Raw genomic sequence first — 19,180 nt, forward strand, 5'->3', positions numbered from 1 at the left:
TGCAATGGTTATTGAAAGTCATTTGTTTAGCAAGAAAAGTGATGTTGAACAATTTGTAGGAGTATATTTTTTAAAGAGCTTCTTAAGTTATCCAGGTAAAATTTCACTATCTGTTAACGTAGTAAATATGAAAAATAGGCCAGGCACAGTGGTTCATGCCTGTAATCCCACCACTCTGGGAGGCCAAGGCAGCAGATCGCTTGAGCCCAGAAGTTCAAGACCAGCCTGGGCAACATGGCACAACCATGTCCCTGGTAAAAATACAAAAATTAGTCTGGCATGGTGGTGCATGCCTGTAGTCTCAGCTACTCAGGAGACTGAGGTGGGAGGATCACTTGAGCCCAAGAGATCGAGGCCGCAAGTGAGCCATGATTGTACCACTGCACTCCAGCCTGGGCCATAGAGCAAGACTCTGTCTTGAAAAAAATACAAATAAAAAATGGAGTAAATATGAAAAATAATAGTAATCAAGTAAAATACTTGGTTTGCCATTTATCCCAGTTTTCATAATCTTTTCCAATTTTTTCTTCTTAGAAGGCGGTTTATCTTTTGAAGTTTGCTAAGAAACTAAAAAATTGTATTTGGAGAGCAGAGGAGATATGTGTTAAGGTAGCTTCTGTTGGCATATGAAAATCCTTACTTTAGCTCCCACAGGGAAAGTTCTCCTCTGATTCTTTTTGTCTGTTTTGGTACAGCATTATCCATCTGTCATAGCTGTCCTTCCTCTTTTCAGAACACACTCATGGCAACAGTGGGAGTTATACTGCCAAAAAGCTTTCCTTTGTGAAAAATAGAAGCTAAAAGCAAGTAGATTTTTTGTTTGTTTGTTTTTTTGTTTTTGAGACAAGGTCTCACTCCATTGGCAGGCTGAAATAAAGTGGTATGATCACTACAGCCTTGACCTTCCCGGCTCAAGCAATCCTCCCACCTCAGCCTCCTGAGTAGCTGGGACTACAGGCATGCGCCACCATGCCTGGCTAATTTAAAAAATTTTTTGTAGAGACAGGGTCTCACTATGTTGTCAGGGCTAGTCTGAAACTCCTGGGCTAAGCCATCTGCCTGCATGGGCCTCCCGAAGTGTTCGGATTACAGGTATGGGTCACCATGCCCAGCCAAAAGTTAGTCTTTTATAACAGTGCAAAGTTCTTCCCACCTTAAATACCACCTTCTCATCTTTTACTATAGACTTGCAGAGAGTTGGCCTCTGATAGGCAGCTATTGGTGATAATGAAATGAATCCTTCTTTATGCTTCTGGGGTAATGGCTATTGTTACATTTTTTAAAAATAAAACTTACCTATTTGAAAGCCTAGTTTTAAGGTAATATCTCCACGAATGTGTTGTACTTTCCCCCTAACTTGCCAAACAGAAAATATTGAATGAACATGACCATTTGTGGTTGAATCAGAGAGATCATGGGAACAGTGGAAGGTTGTTGCCTGGTACGTGGTTGAGACCCTAGACCTGGGTTTTAGGGAGGTGGGATTTGGTTCCCCTTCCACCTTCTTCAGTGGTTATTTAACTTCTCTAAACTTTATTTTTTTAATGTGTGAGATAACTGCCCACAGAGTTGTCTTCAGAGTTGACAGATTATATGATTTTGTGTAAAAGTCCAGAATAGATAAATCCCTAGAAACAGAAAGTAGACTACTGGTTTTCCTAGGACTGAGGGGAGGGTAAATGGGGAGTGACACCTAATTAGTAGGAGGTTTCTTTGGGGAGTGATACAAATGTTCTGCACTTGGGTTATGGTGATGGTTGGATAATTCTATGAATATCCTACAGCCATGTTCACTTTCAGTGGGTGAATTTTATCATATGTGGGTTGTATCTCAAAGATGTTTTAACAAATTCATTGAGCTGATGCGTATAAGGTATTTAACACAGTGAGTAGCACATAGTGAATGAGCAGTAAATATTAGTTATTCTTAATATTACAAAACCATTTGCATTAGCAGTTATAGTCCTATTAGAAAGACCTTTGCATTATATTATATTTATCTACCAGATACCTACCCCAGTGGTGTGGTCTGAATTGTATGGTCCCCTTGTTGTCAACCCTGTCTAGCCTGTTCCTCTTGCCCTTCACCTGCTAGGCTGGGTTGATGAGCAGCATTGCCGGTGATATCCATACATTGAAGGCAGAGAAGGGAAAATGTGTGATCGGGAGGCACAAATTGTCCCCTCCCTCCAAGGCTTGGTTTATGTTTAGGCCTCTGGTTCATTTGGAGATTTCATGTTTGTGTTTGGTGTGTGGTAGGTCTCTGACATCATTTTTTCCAAATGGATAGCCATCTAGCCTAATACCACTTATTGAATAGTAATTCCTTTTTCTCCACAGATGTAAATCAGAAGAAAATGAAAATCACACATGCACATGTGTAATACATTATGTAAATAATAATTAATTTTTTAAAGTTTTTTTTTAGAGAGAGTCACTCAGTCATCCAAGTCAGAGTATAGTGGCACAGTCATAGCTCACTGCAGCCTTGAGTTCCTGGGCTCAAGAGATCTTCACACCTCTGCATCTCTAATAGCTGGAACACAGGGATGTATCACCATGCCTGGCTAATTTTTTATTTTTTTGTAGACATGGCATATCGCTATGTTGTCCATGCTGAATAATTATTAAAAGCCACTCCAGGCTGGGCACGGTGGCTCACGCCTGTAATCCCAGCACTTTGGGAGGCCAAGACAGGTGGATCACCTGAACCCAGGAGTTTGAGACCAGCCTGGCCAACATGGCGAGACCCCATCTCACAGAATATACAGAAATTAGCCAGGCATGGTAGTGCACGCCTGTAGTCGCAGCTACTTGGGGGACTGAAGTGGGAGGATAACTTAAGCCCTGGAGGTCAAGGCTGCAGTGAGCTGTGATTGCGCCACTACACTACAGCCTAGGTGACAGAGCAAGACCCTGTGTCAAAGAAAAAAAAGCCATGTCAGAACTAAAATATCTCAGAATTCATGAAATTTCCACTGTTCATTTATTTAGAGAAAAGCATTAAGCAGTCCATGAAAAAATGTTAGGGTCATCTTGGTAAGCCACTATAGTAAGCTACATTAGCCATTAGAGTCTTGACTTAAATTATATTTCAGTTTACCTAAGTTGAGAGAATGTAAGTTTTGTTTTGCAGGGGCATTTTGGTTGAAAGAGCAGGTGAGATTTAGAAAAGATCTCAGCAAAGGTGCTGCAGGGTTGAAATGGAGTGGACCATCATTCACCGTGCACTCTGATCAGCCTGGTGCATCATGGCCAGGGGAAGGGCAGAGGTATTGAAGTGTCAGGATGTCTCTAAGGGGACAAGAGTTATTAGAGGAGGTGAAGAGACAAGAAAGGGCACAAAAATCTGCCTTTATTTATTTCACGGGCTTGCCAGTGTTGAAGAGTGTTAAGTTATAACTCCAAATAATATCCTTCAGTGGGATTTGATGATGAGGAGGATAAGCCTGTCTCTTCATGTAAAGAAACTAAGAATAACAATTGCTAGTCAATAAGAAGAGGTCACTCTTCAGCTTTGCCTTCTCCTCTGGCCAATCTAGGCAATTGGCTAGATGGATAGAGAATGTTAGATTATTTTTGCTAATTTATTTAGAACTACTGTTGTAATAAACCATTCAGATTAAATACAAAATGCAGACCAGGCATGGGAGGTAGCATTGCTTTCAAAATAGAAAAAGCACTTAGTTAAGGTAATAAATGAAATGGATTTTACTTTTTGTGAATTATACTTTTGTGGAAAGTCATTAGCTCCTTTCATTACGAAAGGCAAGAGCATAAATCATAGAACTTTCTTCCTTTTCCCATCCTAATAGAGACACAACTTTTAAGACTCTGTCTTGATCACAGTTTTAAGGAAAAAGCTACCCTTGAAAGGGAAAGAGGTCAAAAACCACTACTTCAGGGTAGAATAGGCACTGTTTAAAAGTAAACAAACAGTTCCCTTTTGTTTTGCTCTCTCAGTTGAAAAAAGCAAAAACAAAACACACTGGGGGATATTTTAATTGAGATTTTCGTCCTCCCTTGGCAAGGACACATTCTTCTTCAACTTGATAATAATTCCCTTGTTTGGCTCAACTGTGTGGTTTGCATCTTGTACTCATAATGTAATTGTGTCAAGAGGACTCTAATGAGAAAAAAAGAAATTGGTCTCAGAGTGAATAATAAATCCACCATCTATCCTGCACACTTCATTCACAGCCCTGTTTTCCCCCCTAAGGATCCAAGCCACGCTCAGAAGCCTGTTGACAGTGGTGCTCCTCATGCTGTCGTTCTTCATGATTTCCCAGCAGGTAAGGATGTAAATAATACAGTAGGAGAACCACAGGATCCAGGAGTAAGTCTTTCTCCCTGCCCTGGGGTTAGCCTCTCAAGGGCATCCTTCTTCATTTTCTGTGCCTGTAGAGTCCTAGACTAGAGAGGTCATCTTATCCGGGACTCCACTTCAAGAAGGGTCGATTGTACCAGCCATTCCAGAAAGCTTAGTTGTATACCCTTGCCTTTGAAGCTCCCTGAGAAAGAGAGAGAGAGAGAGAGGCTTTCCCTTACAGATGAACATTGCAAATTGCCTACCAGTCACAAACTTTTTAACTCTTTCAAAATAGTGGGTACTAATTAACAATTGCAATATGACTGGGCATGGTGGCTCACACCTGTGATCCCCGCACTTTGTGAGGCCAAGGCAGATGGATCACCTGAGGTCAGGAGTCCAGACCAGTCTGACCAACATGTTGAAACCCCATCTCTATAAATACAAAAAAGCAGCTGGGCGTGGTGATGCATGCCTGTAATCCCAGCTACTTGGGAGGCTGAGTCAGGAGAATCGCTTGAACCTTGGAGGCAGAGGTTGCAGTGAGCTGACATAGTACCATTGCACCCTGGGCAACAAGAGCAAAACCCTGTCTCAAAAAAAAAAAAAAAAAAAAAAAAAAAGAATCGTAATAAAGTTAATTCTAACATAATAACTGAAGTTCTTTTGCCCTCAAAGTTGTCTCAGCTGCTACTTACCTATGAGAGCAAAATATATATATATTTTTTTGAGACGAGATCTTGCTCTGTGGCCCAGGCTGGAGTGCAGTGGTGCAGTCACTGTAACCTTGAACTCCTGGACTCAAGTGATCCTCCTCCCTCAGCTTCCCCAGTAGCTAGGACTACAGGGGTGCCACTACACCTGGCTAATTTTTTTTTTTTTTTTTTTAGGGACATGGTCTCGCTATGTTGCCCAGGCTGGTATTGAACTCCTGGCCTCAAGTGATCCTCCCACCTTAGCTTCTTAAAGTGCTGGGATAACAGGCATGAGCCACCCATGCCCACCCATAATATAAGTACTTTTGTAATAATTTTTAAAATACCCTCATACCCAAGGCTACAAATAAACTCCCGATTTACTTGCAATCTCTTTTTATCCACTTGATAGGCTGATTTTTATTTTGGTATGGGTATACTTATTTGCTATAGAGTTATAGTACTCCCTTAGTTAACATTTGAAATTAAAATGATTTGCAAGCATGATTGAGAATAATAAGAATATTATACCATGTCTATAAACTTTTTTCATTGTTCAGTGTGTACTCAGCATGGGTTTATATTGGCACAGTAGGAAACATTTGCTAACACAATAGTGTTTTTATTCAACCATTTCCCATCAGTCAAAGCATGGTAAATGTAACTAGTTTGGTCTTTAAAAAGGGAGCTCATAACAATATCCAAAAAAAGAATAGCATTTTTTAAGTCAATTTGATTAGTATAATATGTTCTCAGAATCGGTGGAACATAACTGCCTCAGTGGACACAACTAAATGCTACTTTGTGGCTTTATCAAATCTGCAACCAGGATAATTCATCATACATAACCATAATTTTATATTACAGAGCAAGTTGATGATTTGAACCTCACTTCTGGAGAAACTGTTTATCTTCTGGAGAAGATAGATACAGACTGGTACAGAGGGAACTGTAGAAACCAGATTGGCATATTTCCTGCCAACTATGTCAAAGTGATTGTAAGTGGGTTGTATTTGCTTTAATTTAGTCATATACTCAGTGGGTTCTATATGACTTGTAGGTTGGAAAAAATAACTAGAAACCCAGATTCTAGTTCTCTCTTTTTCATTGATTCATTTGGCATTTGGAAAACTCAAAAATAAAGATTTGGTCAACTAGATGATGGTTAATTATTATATTATGGGGTGTTAGAACTTAATGCCTAAATGCTATCTGAAATCCTAAAGTGAAAGACCACCACAGGTCAACTGGTGAATCAGCTGTTCTTGGAGGGTTGTTAAGCACTTAAGGATATATGGTAATTCTTTGAGACATTTAGTGAACATGAATTGAATGATACTAGATTATCCTGTAGAGGTGTCCTCTGAGGTTATGGTACCACTTCTTTTCTTTGGAGTACATTTTGGTTTGGGTTTCTTTCATCTTTTCCATTCTTCTTTATCTCTGTCTTTTAAAAAAAAAATCTATTTGGGAATACAGAAGTATTTGTATTGTAGATAGTGGTTCATTAATGGTTGTGCCCACAAAATAATCTGATTAGAATAATTATATTAAAGCACCAGAATTTTATATACCCTCACAGCCTAACTTGTGAAAGCATTCCTGTGTGTGAGAGCTGTGTGTAAGCGCAGATGGCTGTGAAATATGGGGATAAAATCAGACAGCCCTCACACATTTGTATCATTGGAAGAGGATGACTTCGTCCCTGATATAACTTATGATACTATGAAATATCAAAAAAATCTAGCCTAACTGCATTAACAGCTTATTTGGAAGGAAAAAGGAAAAAATTCCATTACATCACAAAATTAGAAAACAAGACTAACAGAAAATCTGAATTCTTCAAATAGAAATGAATTTGAATCTCTTGGATTATGAAGGGTAGGCATTAAAAATTGTCCAGTTTATCTATGCCTTGATTCTTTGGAGAAGTTCAACTATGTTCTCTAAATTAATATTAAGAATAATGTTTGTTTTAGCACTCTTCCTCATTTTTCTTCTGCCCGATGTAGCAGTACTTTAAAAAGCACAATTACCACACTGAAATCAATCACACAGAATCTGCCACATTATTAGTGTGTTATTTCTAAGCCCACAAGTTTAAAAAATTGTTTTAAAACTTCAAACCTTTAAAATTCATCAAGAAGGCACTGATTTATTTAATATAAACCTCAAGCTTTAAGTAGTTTTAGATTGCATGCATTATAGCCAAATATTTTATCACAACCCAGCCCTCCTCTACTGAGCCTTGTAAATAAGATATTACATTAAGTGCTTGGCTGGGCACAGTGGCTTATGCCTGTAATTCCAACACTTTGGGAGGCTGAGGCGGTAGGATCATTTGAGCTCAGGAGTTCAAGACCAGGCTGGGCAACATAGTGAGACCCTGTCCCCACAAAAAATTGAAAAATTAGCTGGGCATGATGTCAGGTGTCTGCAACTCCAGCTACTTGGGAGGCTGAAGTGGGAGGATGGTGTGAGCATGGGAGGGCAAGGCTGCAGTGAGCCATAATCATGCCACTGCACTCCAGCCTGGGCAACAGAGTGAGACCCTGTCTCAAAAAATAAATAAAATAAAATAAAGTGCTTGCCACTTAATAGATGTTTGCTAAATACAGATTCCTTTCTTCCTCCCCTATTCATGTTGAAGGGGGAAAATGTTCCAGTTATAAATGTGAAGAGAATCCACAAGTTGTTTGCTTTGCTTTGCTTTGCTTTGTTTTGTTTTTTGAGACAGTCTCGCAGTTGTCGCCCGGGCCAGGCTAGTCTCGAACTCCTGATCCACCCACCTCAGCCTCCCAAAGTGCTGGGATTACAGGCTTGAGCCACTGCACCTGGCCCAAGAATCCAAAGTTTTACTGAAATATTTTATCTTGGGGTCAGAGAAGTATTGCGGGGTTCTACCAACACTTGGAGTAGGTGTGGTAGAGCTAATGCGTGGCACTGTGAATGCCTAATGCCTGATTTCTATCTTAAGTCCTTCTCAGCTGCAGTTTTCAACCTGGAGAATATGGGATAGAGCTGGCAGAGTGTGGCAGCTCACGCCTATAATACCAGCACTTTGGGAGGCTAAGGCAGGCAGATTGCTTGAGTCCAAGAGTTCAAGACCAGCCCAGGCAACAATGGTGAAACCGTCTCTGCTAAAAATACAAAAATTAGCCGGGTGTGGTGGTACATACCTGTAGTCCCAGCTACTTGGGGGAGCTAAAGCAGAAGGATCACTTGAGCCTGGGAGGTCGTGGCTGCAGTGAGTTCTGATTGTGCCGCTGCACTCCAGCCTGGGTGACAGAGTTAGACCCTGCCTCAAAAAAAAAAAAAAAAAAAAAAAAAAGCGGGGGGATAAAGAAAATTCAGTCAGAATTAGAGTGATATTAATGTGGTTATTCCAGCAAATAAGAGAATTGATTGGCTACTCAAGGAAGGCTACTTCACATGTTATACTTTTTTTTAATCCAAATTCAGGATTTCTTTTTTTTACCAGTTAGCACGTGTAGTTCCTCTTAATCAGATTAACACCTAGCTAAACAAATCCATTTCAATCATGCACTTTCTAATTACTTAACCTTAAATTTATCTTACGAAAATCTGAAAAAAAAATAATTGTTGCCTTGATTTTGTCTTTACTAGATTGATATTCCAGAAGGAGGAAATGGGAAAAGAGAATCTGTTTCATATCATTGTGTTAAGTAAGTTTTATTTGTGTCCTTTTGTACAAAATACAAAGGAGATAACCATCTATATCGTGAAGAATTATCAAGCTTAAAACACTCCAAGGCCAGGCATGGTGGCTCAGACCTGTATCTCAATACTTTGGGAGGCTGAGGTGGGAGGATTGCTTGAGGCCAGGAGTTCAAGACTAGCCTGGGCCGCATAGCAAGAACCCCTCTCTATTATTTATTTATTCTTTATTTTAAAAGAAAACACTTCACATGGTGATCATTCCGATTCTCACTGTGTCTTTTTAATTACAAAGAAAACTTGTTTAAAAGGTGACAATGGGTTAAAATTCTGATGAAAATACATCATGAACATGCTGATAGAAGCTTACCTAAGCAATTCTCCAACATCAATGCAGAACATAAAGAAAGCAGCAAAGCACAGTCTATGCCAATGCTTCCTGCAGCCTGGCCTTAGCATGAGCAGAGATAATTTCATCATTTACTGCATTTTATTTTGGCCTTCTGGTGTTATCTACCCAGTTTTTAGAAGGTTCAAGTATTTTTGTCATGAGAAATAATTAAATCCTGTAGAAATATGAATCCTACAATAACTGCTAGACATTTTGTATTTTTTTGTTTTTAAGAGGAACTAGAAGAAAATGAAGGAAGAGTTAAGTTGAGGACCTTTCCCTGAATTTATATACCCTTTTATGCATCGTTGTAACTCCTTTGTGATTTAAAACACTGCCACAGTGCAACTTTACATTCCAGTTAAATGAGCAAATTAATAGAATTCATTACCTGCTGAAGACTGTAAACCTGTCTATGAATAGGTCAGACATAAGGAGATGCTCCCAGAGGACTTTAGAAAACAAATGGAAAGGTTATCACAAATAAGAAAACTTCTGATCCACAGCAGTTGAATTCTATTTCAGATTCAGTTTTTCTCTATTTTTAAGCAGCATATACTGTGTCTCAGCAGGTTGAATTTGAAGTGGGCTTTTACAGTCATTGACCCATTGATCTGACTTAAATCAGAATTCTGTTAGAGCTAGAATCAACCTTTTCTCTTTAGGCAATTGCTTCTCCTTGGCCTGTTGCTGTTGAAACTTCCTTTCTAAACCCTCAAATTTAGGGATTAGTATTAAAGCACACCTTCTAGAGACACGATTTTATCTCTGCTTTTATTTTATTTTCAGTCAGAATTGCAGATCATGTAAGGATTGTCCCAAATGTCAGAAATGAGGCCCTTTTAAAGGCGATACAAAAATCGTTCTTAAAGGCAACAGGGTTAGGTCCAAGACTGTGTGTTATGATATGCCGAGTTTCTGTTTTCTTTAAACCTTCTCCTAGTTTTTAAGGCCAACTCACTGATTAATTGAGCATCGACTTTGCCCAGCTAATGCCCATTGCATTCTGCCCTGATTAGTAGTCAGGAAATTTGATGACTTGCCCTGAGATTCTCAGGGTTAACACTCCTCAACTCAGTGCATTTATGATTGAAAGGGTTCAGACTGGACCATGGATTGCTGTGGCCCAAGGATACAAACATATGGAGATTGGGGAGTAAGATGATCAAAAGACACAGCAGGGTAAACTAACCACCCAGCTGCGTGCACTCTGTGACCTTGAGCTTTAGCCTTTTTGAGTGAATAGGTTCGTATCTATTAATTAAAAGTGTAACTTACTGTTTTTCATGGAATAATTTCAAATTAGCCTAGTATACCTTATTCCATGGTAAACCAAGAATAAATACTTATTGAAAGACTGAATGAAGGTTTTTAAGCATTTTAAAAGCACTCTCTAGTCTAATCCACAAAACGTGTTCTTCATTCAGAGGCTCAAGATGTGTTGCTCGGTTTGAATATATTGGAGAGCAGAAGGATGAGTTGAGTTTCTCAGAGGGAGAAATTATTATTCTTAAAGAGTACGTGAATGAGGAATGGGCCAGAGGAGAAGTTAGAGGCAGAACTGGGATTTTCCCCCTGAACTTTGTGGAGCCTGTTGAGGATTCTCCCACCTCTGGTGCAAATGTTTTAAGTGAGTATAGAGAATTTTTTTTTATTATGTCATGTCCTAATTCAAATAAACCAAATAATAGCATTATATTTCAGCTGTATAATAATCCATATTGCCATATTTTTAAGGTAGAAGGAAAACTGATTTTAAAATGAGAATTTGTGTGGGATAGACATTATTTGTGGGCATCTCTCAAAGAGCTAGTTTTGGTATTTTAGGTAATTAACAATAACTTCATACAAGAAATGGCAAAGAGGCTGGGTGTGGTGGCTTAGACCTGTAATCCCAGCACTTTGAGAGGCAACGGTGGGCGGATCACCTGAGACCAGGAGTTTGAGGCTACAGTGAGCTATGACTGTACCACTGCACTCCAGCCTGGGCAACAGAGCCAGACTCTGTTTCTAATAAATAAATAAATAAATAAATAAATAAATAAATAGCAAAGACTTTTAAACAGAAATGAACTATAGACTGTTACTAATGTATGTAGACTATAAATAATTGTGCTTACTTTACAATTAACTAAACAAGCTCAGTGAGGGTAGTACAGGTTAAGGCAACGTAGGCAATACATGAAGAGCCTGGTGTGGAATCCCAGACTCTTCACTCCCACCCCAGCCATTTATTTTTAATACTATATGGCCCTCACATCTAATGTTCTGACTTCCTGTGTGTTTTTTTTTTTTTTAATGTAGGCACAAAGGTACCACTGAAAACCAAAAAAGAAGATTCTGGCTCAAACTCTCAGGTAGGCTGCTTGAACAGGTGACTATAGTGACAGCCAGGTTCAAACTCTGGGAGGACTATTAAAATCATAATTATTAAGAGAATATAGTATGAATTAGTTTTTCAATTCATACAACAAATGTTCATAATAAATTACTTAGATGGTTAATATATTTTATATAGAGAGCTCATACAAAGACATGCAAACCCTGATAGAAAATGAAAACAGATGCTGGGCACAGTCGCTCATGCCTGTAATCCCAACACTTTGGGAAGGCAAGCTGGGTGGATTACCTGAAGTCAGGAGTTCAAGACCAGCCTGACCAACATGGTGAAACACTGTCTCTACTAAAAATACAAAAATTAACCACGTGTGGTGGCATGCACCTGTAAGTCCCAGCTACTTAGAAGGCTGAAGCAGGAGAATAGCTTGAACCCGGCGGTAGAGGTTGCAGTGAGCCAAGATAGCACCACTGCATTCCAGCCTGGGTGACAGAGCGAGACTTTGTCTCAAAACAAAAAGAAAGAAAATGAAAAAGAGACATGATTAGAGAATTCATAAAAGAGGTACAATAAGTGGCTAATATTGAAAAAATATTTAACCTTTCTAGTAATCAAGAAAATATATAATAAGACAGCAATAAAATACCATTTAACCTATTCAGTTAACAAAGATTCAGTGCAGCTCAACACTAAACAAGCAATTATACGCATGTGAGTGTCAAAAAAGAGAGAAAGTACACATTATTATCACCCTAAGAAAAGGATAAAAGCTGGGCACGGTGGCTCAAGTAATCCCAGCACTTTGGGAGGCCGAGACGGGCGGATCACGAGGTCAGGAGATCGAGACCATCCTGGCTAACATGGTGAAACCCCGTCTCTACTAAAAAATACGAAAAACTAGCTGGGCGAGGTGGCGGGCGCCTGTAGTCCCAGCTACTCGGGAGGCTGAGGCAGGAGAATGGCGTAAACCTGGGAGGCGGAGCTTGCAGTGAGCCAAGATCGCGCCACTGCACTCCAGCCTGGGTGACAGAGCGAGACTCCGTCTCAAAAAAAAAAAAAAAAAAAAAAAAAAAAGAAAAGGATAAAAAATAAGAGTTTGAGTCACAAAGATGAGCATAGTGCTAATATAATAAGAAAAAATTGGAAATGACCTAAATATGACCATTATTGGGAGAATGTACTAAATCTATGAAAAACTAGATTTATAAAGTAAAATCATTTTTTAAATGTCATGAGAGGAAACATATAGGGAAAGGGGATATAAAATTGAATATATAGCATAAAAAGATAGGAAGGAAATTATTCAAGTTATTAGTATTAAATTGCATCTAGGTAGTAAGATTATATACATGGGTAGGTTTTTTTTTCCCCCCCAACTTCTTTTATTTTTTTTGAGATGGAGTCTCACTCTTTTGCCTAGGCTGGAGTGCAGTGGCGTGATCTTGACTCACTGCAACCTCTGCCACCCGGGTTCAAGCGATTCTCCTGCCTCAACCTCCCGAGTAGCTGGGATTACAGGCGCCTGCCACCATGCTTCGCTAGTTTTTGTAGTTTTAGCAGAGACAGGGTTTTACCATCTTGGCCAGGCTGGTCTTGAACTCCTGACCTCGTGATCCACCTCGGCCTCCCAAAGTGCTGGGATTACAGGCATGAACCACTGAGCCCAGCCTCCTCCATTTCTTTATACATTTCTCAACTTATCAAATATTTAGGAAAAATTGTTTCATTTGTATAATGACAAAGAGAAAAATAATGGGTTAAAATTTTTATACTTTGTAACATGACTCCAGAAGTGCTTAAAGGTACTAGGAATGTGGTACCTTCTGTTATTTTTTAGTTTGTTGTTGTTTTTGTTGTTGTTTGTTTATTTTTGGTTTTGGGTTTTTTTTTTTTTTTTTTTTTTTGTTTTTTTTTTGAGACAGTGTCTCACTGTGATGCCTAGGCCAAGTGCAGTGGCAAGGTCTCAGCTCACTGCAACCTCTGCTTCCCAGGCTCAAGCAATCCACCTCAACCTCCTAAGTAGCTGGGATGACAGGCACACACCACCACTCCCAGCTAATTTTTGTCTTTTTTGTAGACAGGGTCTCACTTTGTTACCCAGGCTGGTCTCAAACTCCTGGGCTCAAGTGATCCACCTGCCTCAGCCTCCCAAGGTGCTAGGATTACAGGGGTGATCCACCATATCCGGCCTTCCATTGTTTTTTTGTGACAAATTTAGAAGAGTTAAGCCTGATGGGATGATTGTGTTTGTGAAAATGTCACTTGTAGTTGGCCTGTGTGTCCCCTTATCCTTTCATCCCTACCCACTGATACAGTGAAAGAGGAAGGAAACTGACTACAGTTCTCCAAAAGGAAATGTTCACATGGTTGTTGCCTGCATTTCTGAGGAATGATAAGTTCCATCCTTTAGGATTGGTTACTCAGGTGCAGGAGCAAGAGGGCAAGGTTAGTGTTGTTTGCTTGCTTTTTGTTTTTGTTTTGTAAGCCATCAGTTATTGAGCACTTAAGATGTGCCAGGCACTGGGCTAAATGTTAGACATGCATTGTCTCATTTAATGCTCTTAGTAACCCCAAGATGAAGCTGAGCCTCAGCGAAGAGAAGCATCTTGCCCAGTGTCACGAAGTTAAGAAGTGGCAGAACTGGGTCTGGAACCCTTGCCTGGCTAGCTCCCAAGCCTTTGTCCTGGCCGGGCGCTGTGGCTCACTCATGTAATCTCCTTGGGAGCCCGAGCTCCTTGGGAGGCCGAGGCAGGTGTATTGCTTCAGGCCAGGAGTTCAAGACCAGCCTGGCCAACATGGTGAAACCCCGTCTCTACTAAAAGTACAAAAATTAGGTGGGTGTAGTGGTGCCCGCCTGTAGTCCTAGCTAATCAGGAGGCTGAGGCAGGAGAATTGCTTGAATCCGGGAGGCGGAGGTTGCATTGAGCCAAGATTACTCCATTGCCCTTCAGCCTGGGCGACAGAGCGAGACTCCATTTCAGGAAAAAAAAAAAAAAAAAAAGAAAGCCTTTTCATTATCCTCTACTGTCTGCTTGAGCATCTTGAACATAGGGTTCCCATCCCAAATTGGCAGAGCTGCCTCTTCACAGAGCAAAACCTTTCTCTAATGTACCTGGGATAAAAGCATTCTTACACTAGCCCACCACATCTGGGTGTTATCCTGCCAATCTCAGAGTTAACTACACCTCATAAAATTAAAAGTGTGAATTAATGAAGTTCTGTGCTATGGAATCTAATAGTCTCTGAATCAAGTAAAGACCTGGGAATTAATAGACCCACCCATTCTGATCGTTCCTAATTTAAATAAAGAAGAGCTTCACTGATAATTACTTTATCAGAATTTTTTCATAGTGTCAAATACTATGCATAAATATTTTATGCTTTGACCTAATTCTTTAATATAACAATATAATAGGTCATAGTAAGAAAAAAGGTTTTTTGGCTGAGTGAGGTGGATCATGCTTATAATCCCAGAACTTTGGGAGGCTGGGAGGATCACTTGAGCCAAGAGTTCAAGACCAGCCTGGGCAATATAGTGAGACCTCATCTCTGCAAAAATAAAATTAAATAGCCGGGTGTGGTGGCCGCACGTGTAGTCCCAGCTACTCGAGAGGCTGAGGAGGGGGGATTGCCTGAGCCCAGGAAGTCAAGGCTGCAGTGTGAGCTATGATTCTGTCACTGCACTCCATCCTGGGTTACTAAGTAAGAACTTGTCTCAGAAAAGAAAAGGAAAAAAGTGTTTGCTTAAGCTTTGTATATCCCTCAAAAGCAGAAAAGCCACAAATTCTATCACACTTGTCATTTAGAGTTATAATTTAAGAAAAAATTATTGGAAACTTTTATTTCTGAAACTTGATAGCAACATAAGGTATTAGATAATTTAAAGAAGTCTTCAGGCTTTGAAATCTTAAGACCCCTTAGCTTTTTTTCCACACTACTCTTTAAGCTTTGTGGAACTCAATTTCAAATAAAATCTTACATTTCTGACCACACTTCTAATTGATAACAGGTTAACAGCCTTTCTGCAGAATGGTGTGAAGCTCTTCACAGTTTTACAGCAGAGACCAGTGATGACTTATCCTTCAAGAGGGGAGACCGGATCCAGATTCTGGAACGTCTAGATTCTGACTGGTGCAGGGGCAGACTGCAGGACAGGGAGGGGATCTTCCCAGCAGTGTTTGTGAGGCCCTGCCCGGGTATGACAACCGCAAGACATGAGTGCTACTCCTCAAGGGGAGCTTGAAACCTTCAAAACTATATACATTCCTTTCCCCTCTGGCCATGCTCAGTTTGTCTGTCTATATTTGAAAGAGTTGATACATGAAGTTATGCAAACTACATTCATATACTTTGTTAGAGTTACAGAAAAAAAAGATAAAAATATCTTCACTAAATAATGGCTAATATTCCATCTAATAAAACAGTTTATATTCCATGTAATAAAAACAGTTTATGTAATTTTTCCCTGCTAAGAGGACATTGTTCATCTTCTTGAAAGTTAAATAAGTTCAAAATTAATTGAACATATTGTTTTTAAAAATGTTTTTTATCCCTAATATCACTACCTCTGAAGAGAAAATACTGTGTTTTTAGAGCGACAAGGGTTTTTTTTTTTTTAAATGTTAGATTTGTGTTTTAGTCCACTGTGTTTCTATATATTTAAATTTTTTATGTCTTCACAGCTGAGGCAAAAAGTATGTCGGCCATAGTACCGAAGGGGAGGAAGGCCAAAGCCTTATATGATTTCCGAGGGGAGAATGAAGATGAGCTTTCCTTCAAGGTCAGAATGTGTATCTCTTCATAACTACATAAAGCACTATAATTTTTGAAATGTTTTCCATTGAAGGATGGAACATTTGGATGGAATATTGATCATTACTCAAGAATGAAGAGATCTCCGACCCTAATTATAAGGGAAGACATTACAGAAAGTGAATAGTGCAAATAGGCCTGTTAATTTACAGTATCAACCAGGCATTAAGGTACTTAGAGAAAACCTTGGCTTTACACCCCTATACATCCCCAAAGTAATCCCCTGTTCCTTGGTCTTACATCATCACATCTCAGTAATATTAGGCTTTTTATTAGTAATAGATGACCGTCTACATGGCCTTCCAAGCCTGCCATTGACATGTCTTTGAAACTGATGGAGAATCAGATAGCACCTGCTACAATTTGCGCTAGTAGCATAGTAGCCTTATAAGACACTGAATTCTTGTCCACAAAGGCAGTGACCAGAGCTTTGGGGAAATAGTCCCAAAAGGTTGAGCTAGTTTGCAGAGGTTTTTTGTTTGTTCGTTTTTGTTGTTTTTTTTTTTTTCACCGAAGAAATGCCTAATTTTTTCTTAAAGTAAAAGTAGATATTTTCTTTTCTTTTTTTTTTTTTTTTTTTTTTTTTTTTTTTTTTTTTTTTTTTTTGAGACAGAGTCTTGCTCTGTCACCCAGGCTGGAGTGCAGTGGCACAATCTCGGCTCACTGCAAGCTCCGTCTCCCGGGTTCATGCCATTCTCCTGCCTCAGCCTCCTGAGTAGCTGGGACTACAGGCGCCCGCCACCATGCCTGGCTAATTTTTTTGTATTTTCAGTAGAGACAGGGTCTCACCGTGTTAGCCAGGATGGTCTCGATCTCCTCGTGATCTACCCACCTCGGCCTCCCAAAGTGCTGGGATTACAGGCGTGAGCCACTGCGCCTGGCCAAAAGTAGATATTTTCATGATTCTATTTCCCTAATCCACAACTGGACCGTGGTCAGAGGAAAGTACTTTGGGAACAGTGCTAGAAGAAGGAGGGTGGTTTTAGTAGTCACTGCTGTAAAAATAGCCTGTGTCAGACAGTGGTAAATTCTCTAGCATTGAAGATATTCAGTCAGAGACAAGGATGCTGTAGAAAGAATTAAAATATCAAGGAATGATTGGACAAGATGTGGTTTAAAACAGTGGACAGCCAAACAGGGTTTTCACTTGCCTACAACAAGAAGAGAAAAAGGCCGAGCACAGTGGCTCACACCTCTAATCCCAACACTTTTGGGAAGCCAAAGCAGGAGGATCACTTGAGGCCAGGAGTTTAAGACCGGCCTGAATGGCCGGACGCAGTGGCTCATGCCTATAATCCCAGCACTTTGGGAGGCTGAGGCAGGCAGATCACAAGGTCAGGAGATCGACACCATCCTGGCTAACACAGTGAAACCCCGTCCCTACTAAAAATACAAAAAAAAAATTAGCCAGGCGTGGTGGCAGGCGCATGTAGTCCCAGCTACTCGGGAGGCTGAGGCAGGAGAATGGCGTAAGTAAACCCAGGAGGTAGAGCTCGGAGTGAGCCGAGATCGCGCCACTGCACTCCAGCCTGGGTGACGACAGAGCGAGACTCCGTCTCAAAAAATAAAAAATAAAAAGACCAGCCTGGTCAACATAGCAAGACCCTATCTCAACAAAGAAAAAGAGAAAAACAAGGCCATACCAGAATCAGGTATGTGCAGCCTTTGTTGGGGTAAGTGGGGGGATACCTTGACTGAAATATGTCAGCATAAGGTTGCTAGCTTCCTATTTTGTGATGGAGTTTTACTTTATCTGAATAATACAATGTTATTGCATCTTTTTGTATTAAATGTCATTTCTGTTATAATATATTGTTAGCAAATAATAGATATTTTTCTTTCTTTCTTTTTTTTTTTTTTTTTTTTAGATGGAGTCTTGCTCTGTCACCCAGGCTGGATTGCAGTGGCACGATCTCAGTCTGCCTCCTGGGTTCAAGTGATTCTTCTGCCTCAGCCTCCCAAGTAGCTGGGACTAAAGATGTGCGCCACCACACCTGACTAATTTTTGTATTTTTAGCAGAGATGGCATTTCACCATATTGGCCAGGCTGGTCTCAAACTCCTGACCTCGTGATCTGCCTGCCTCGGCCTCCCAAAGTGCTGGGATTATAGGCATGAGCAACCATGCGCGGCCTCTCTTTCTTTCTTTCCTTTCGTTCCTTTCTTTCTTTCTTCTTCCTTTTTTTTTTTGTTTTTTTTGTTTTGTTTTGTTTTGTTTTGTTTTGTTTCTGAGACAGGGTCTCACTCTGTTGCCCAGGCTGAAGTGCAGTGGTGCAATCTCAGCTCACTGTGCAGCCTCTGCTTCCTGGGCTCAAGCGATTGTCCAGCCTCAGCTTCCTGAGTAGCTGGGACTACAGGTGCAAGCTGCCAATGCCTGGCTAATTTTTCGTATATTTTGTAGAGACTGGGTCTCGCCCAGGCTGGTCTCAAACTCCTGAGCTCAAAGTGATCCACCCGCCCCAGCCTCCCAAAAAGCCGGGATTACAGGCATAAGCCTCCGCACCCAGCCATAAATGATAGGTATTTCTTATGCTGTAGCTATGCAAAATTAAAAATTCGTAACCTTCTATCAGTTCCTTTTTTTTCCTTTAATGTCTTGATCTTTAAAATAAAATTAAAAAAAAAAAGAAGAAAGAAAACGGTTGCCTTAGTCCTTGAGAGTCAGTGGCTCGAAATGTATTCCTTTTATCTTTACATAAACTTACTGCAAGTGAAAATCTGAATTCAAATTTCTTGGATGTTATTTTGGTCTTCATTTAAACTATGTCAATATAAATAACAGAATGCACAGTATCTTCCAGAAAACAGGTTATCTTCATTTCATTTTACAAATGGTTGTCCATAAAATAGTTCTAGAATTGTTGTTGTTGTTGTTATTGTTATTAAGGGATTCTGCACTGCTTTCAGTTTTATTAAATATCCACAAAATGTTAATAGATAGAACTGATTTTTTTTTTT

General features: G+C 40.0%; 1 protein-coding gene across 11 annotated transcripts in view; it reads left to right on the forward strand.

Moving 5' to 3' along the window:
• SH3D19 (SH3 domain containing 19) overlaps positions 1–19,180 on the forward strand; it is a 198,073-nt gene that overhangs the window by 174,354 nt on the left and 4,539 nt on the right. For all 11 annotated transcript variants that reach the window (XM_050791154.1, XM_050791156.1, XM_050791153.1 and 8 more), the window contains 7 exons: positions 4,220–4,292; positions 5,872–6,002; positions 8,632–8,690; positions 10,501–10,703; positions 11,378–11,430; positions 15,421–15,607; positions 16,094–16,191. In XM_050791154.1, coding sequence (XP_050647111.1) covers positions 4,220–4,292; positions 5,872–6,002; positions 8,632–8,690; positions 10,501–10,703; positions 11,378–11,430; positions 15,421–15,607; positions 16,094–16,191 — 804 coding nt within the window. The remainder of the gene's footprint in view (positions 1–4,219; positions 4,293–5,871; positions 6,003–8,631; positions 8,691–10,500; positions 10,704–11,377; positions 11,431–15,420; positions 15,608–16,093; positions 16,192–19,180) is intronic.

This window comes from Macaca thibetana, chromosome 5, assembly GCF_024542745.1.
Source record: "Macaca thibetana thibetana isolate TM-01 chromosome 5, ASM2454274v1, whole genome shotgun sequence".
Classification (NCBI taxonomy): Eukaryota; Metazoa; Chordata; class Mammalia; order Primates; family Cercopithecidae; genus Macaca; species Macaca thibetana.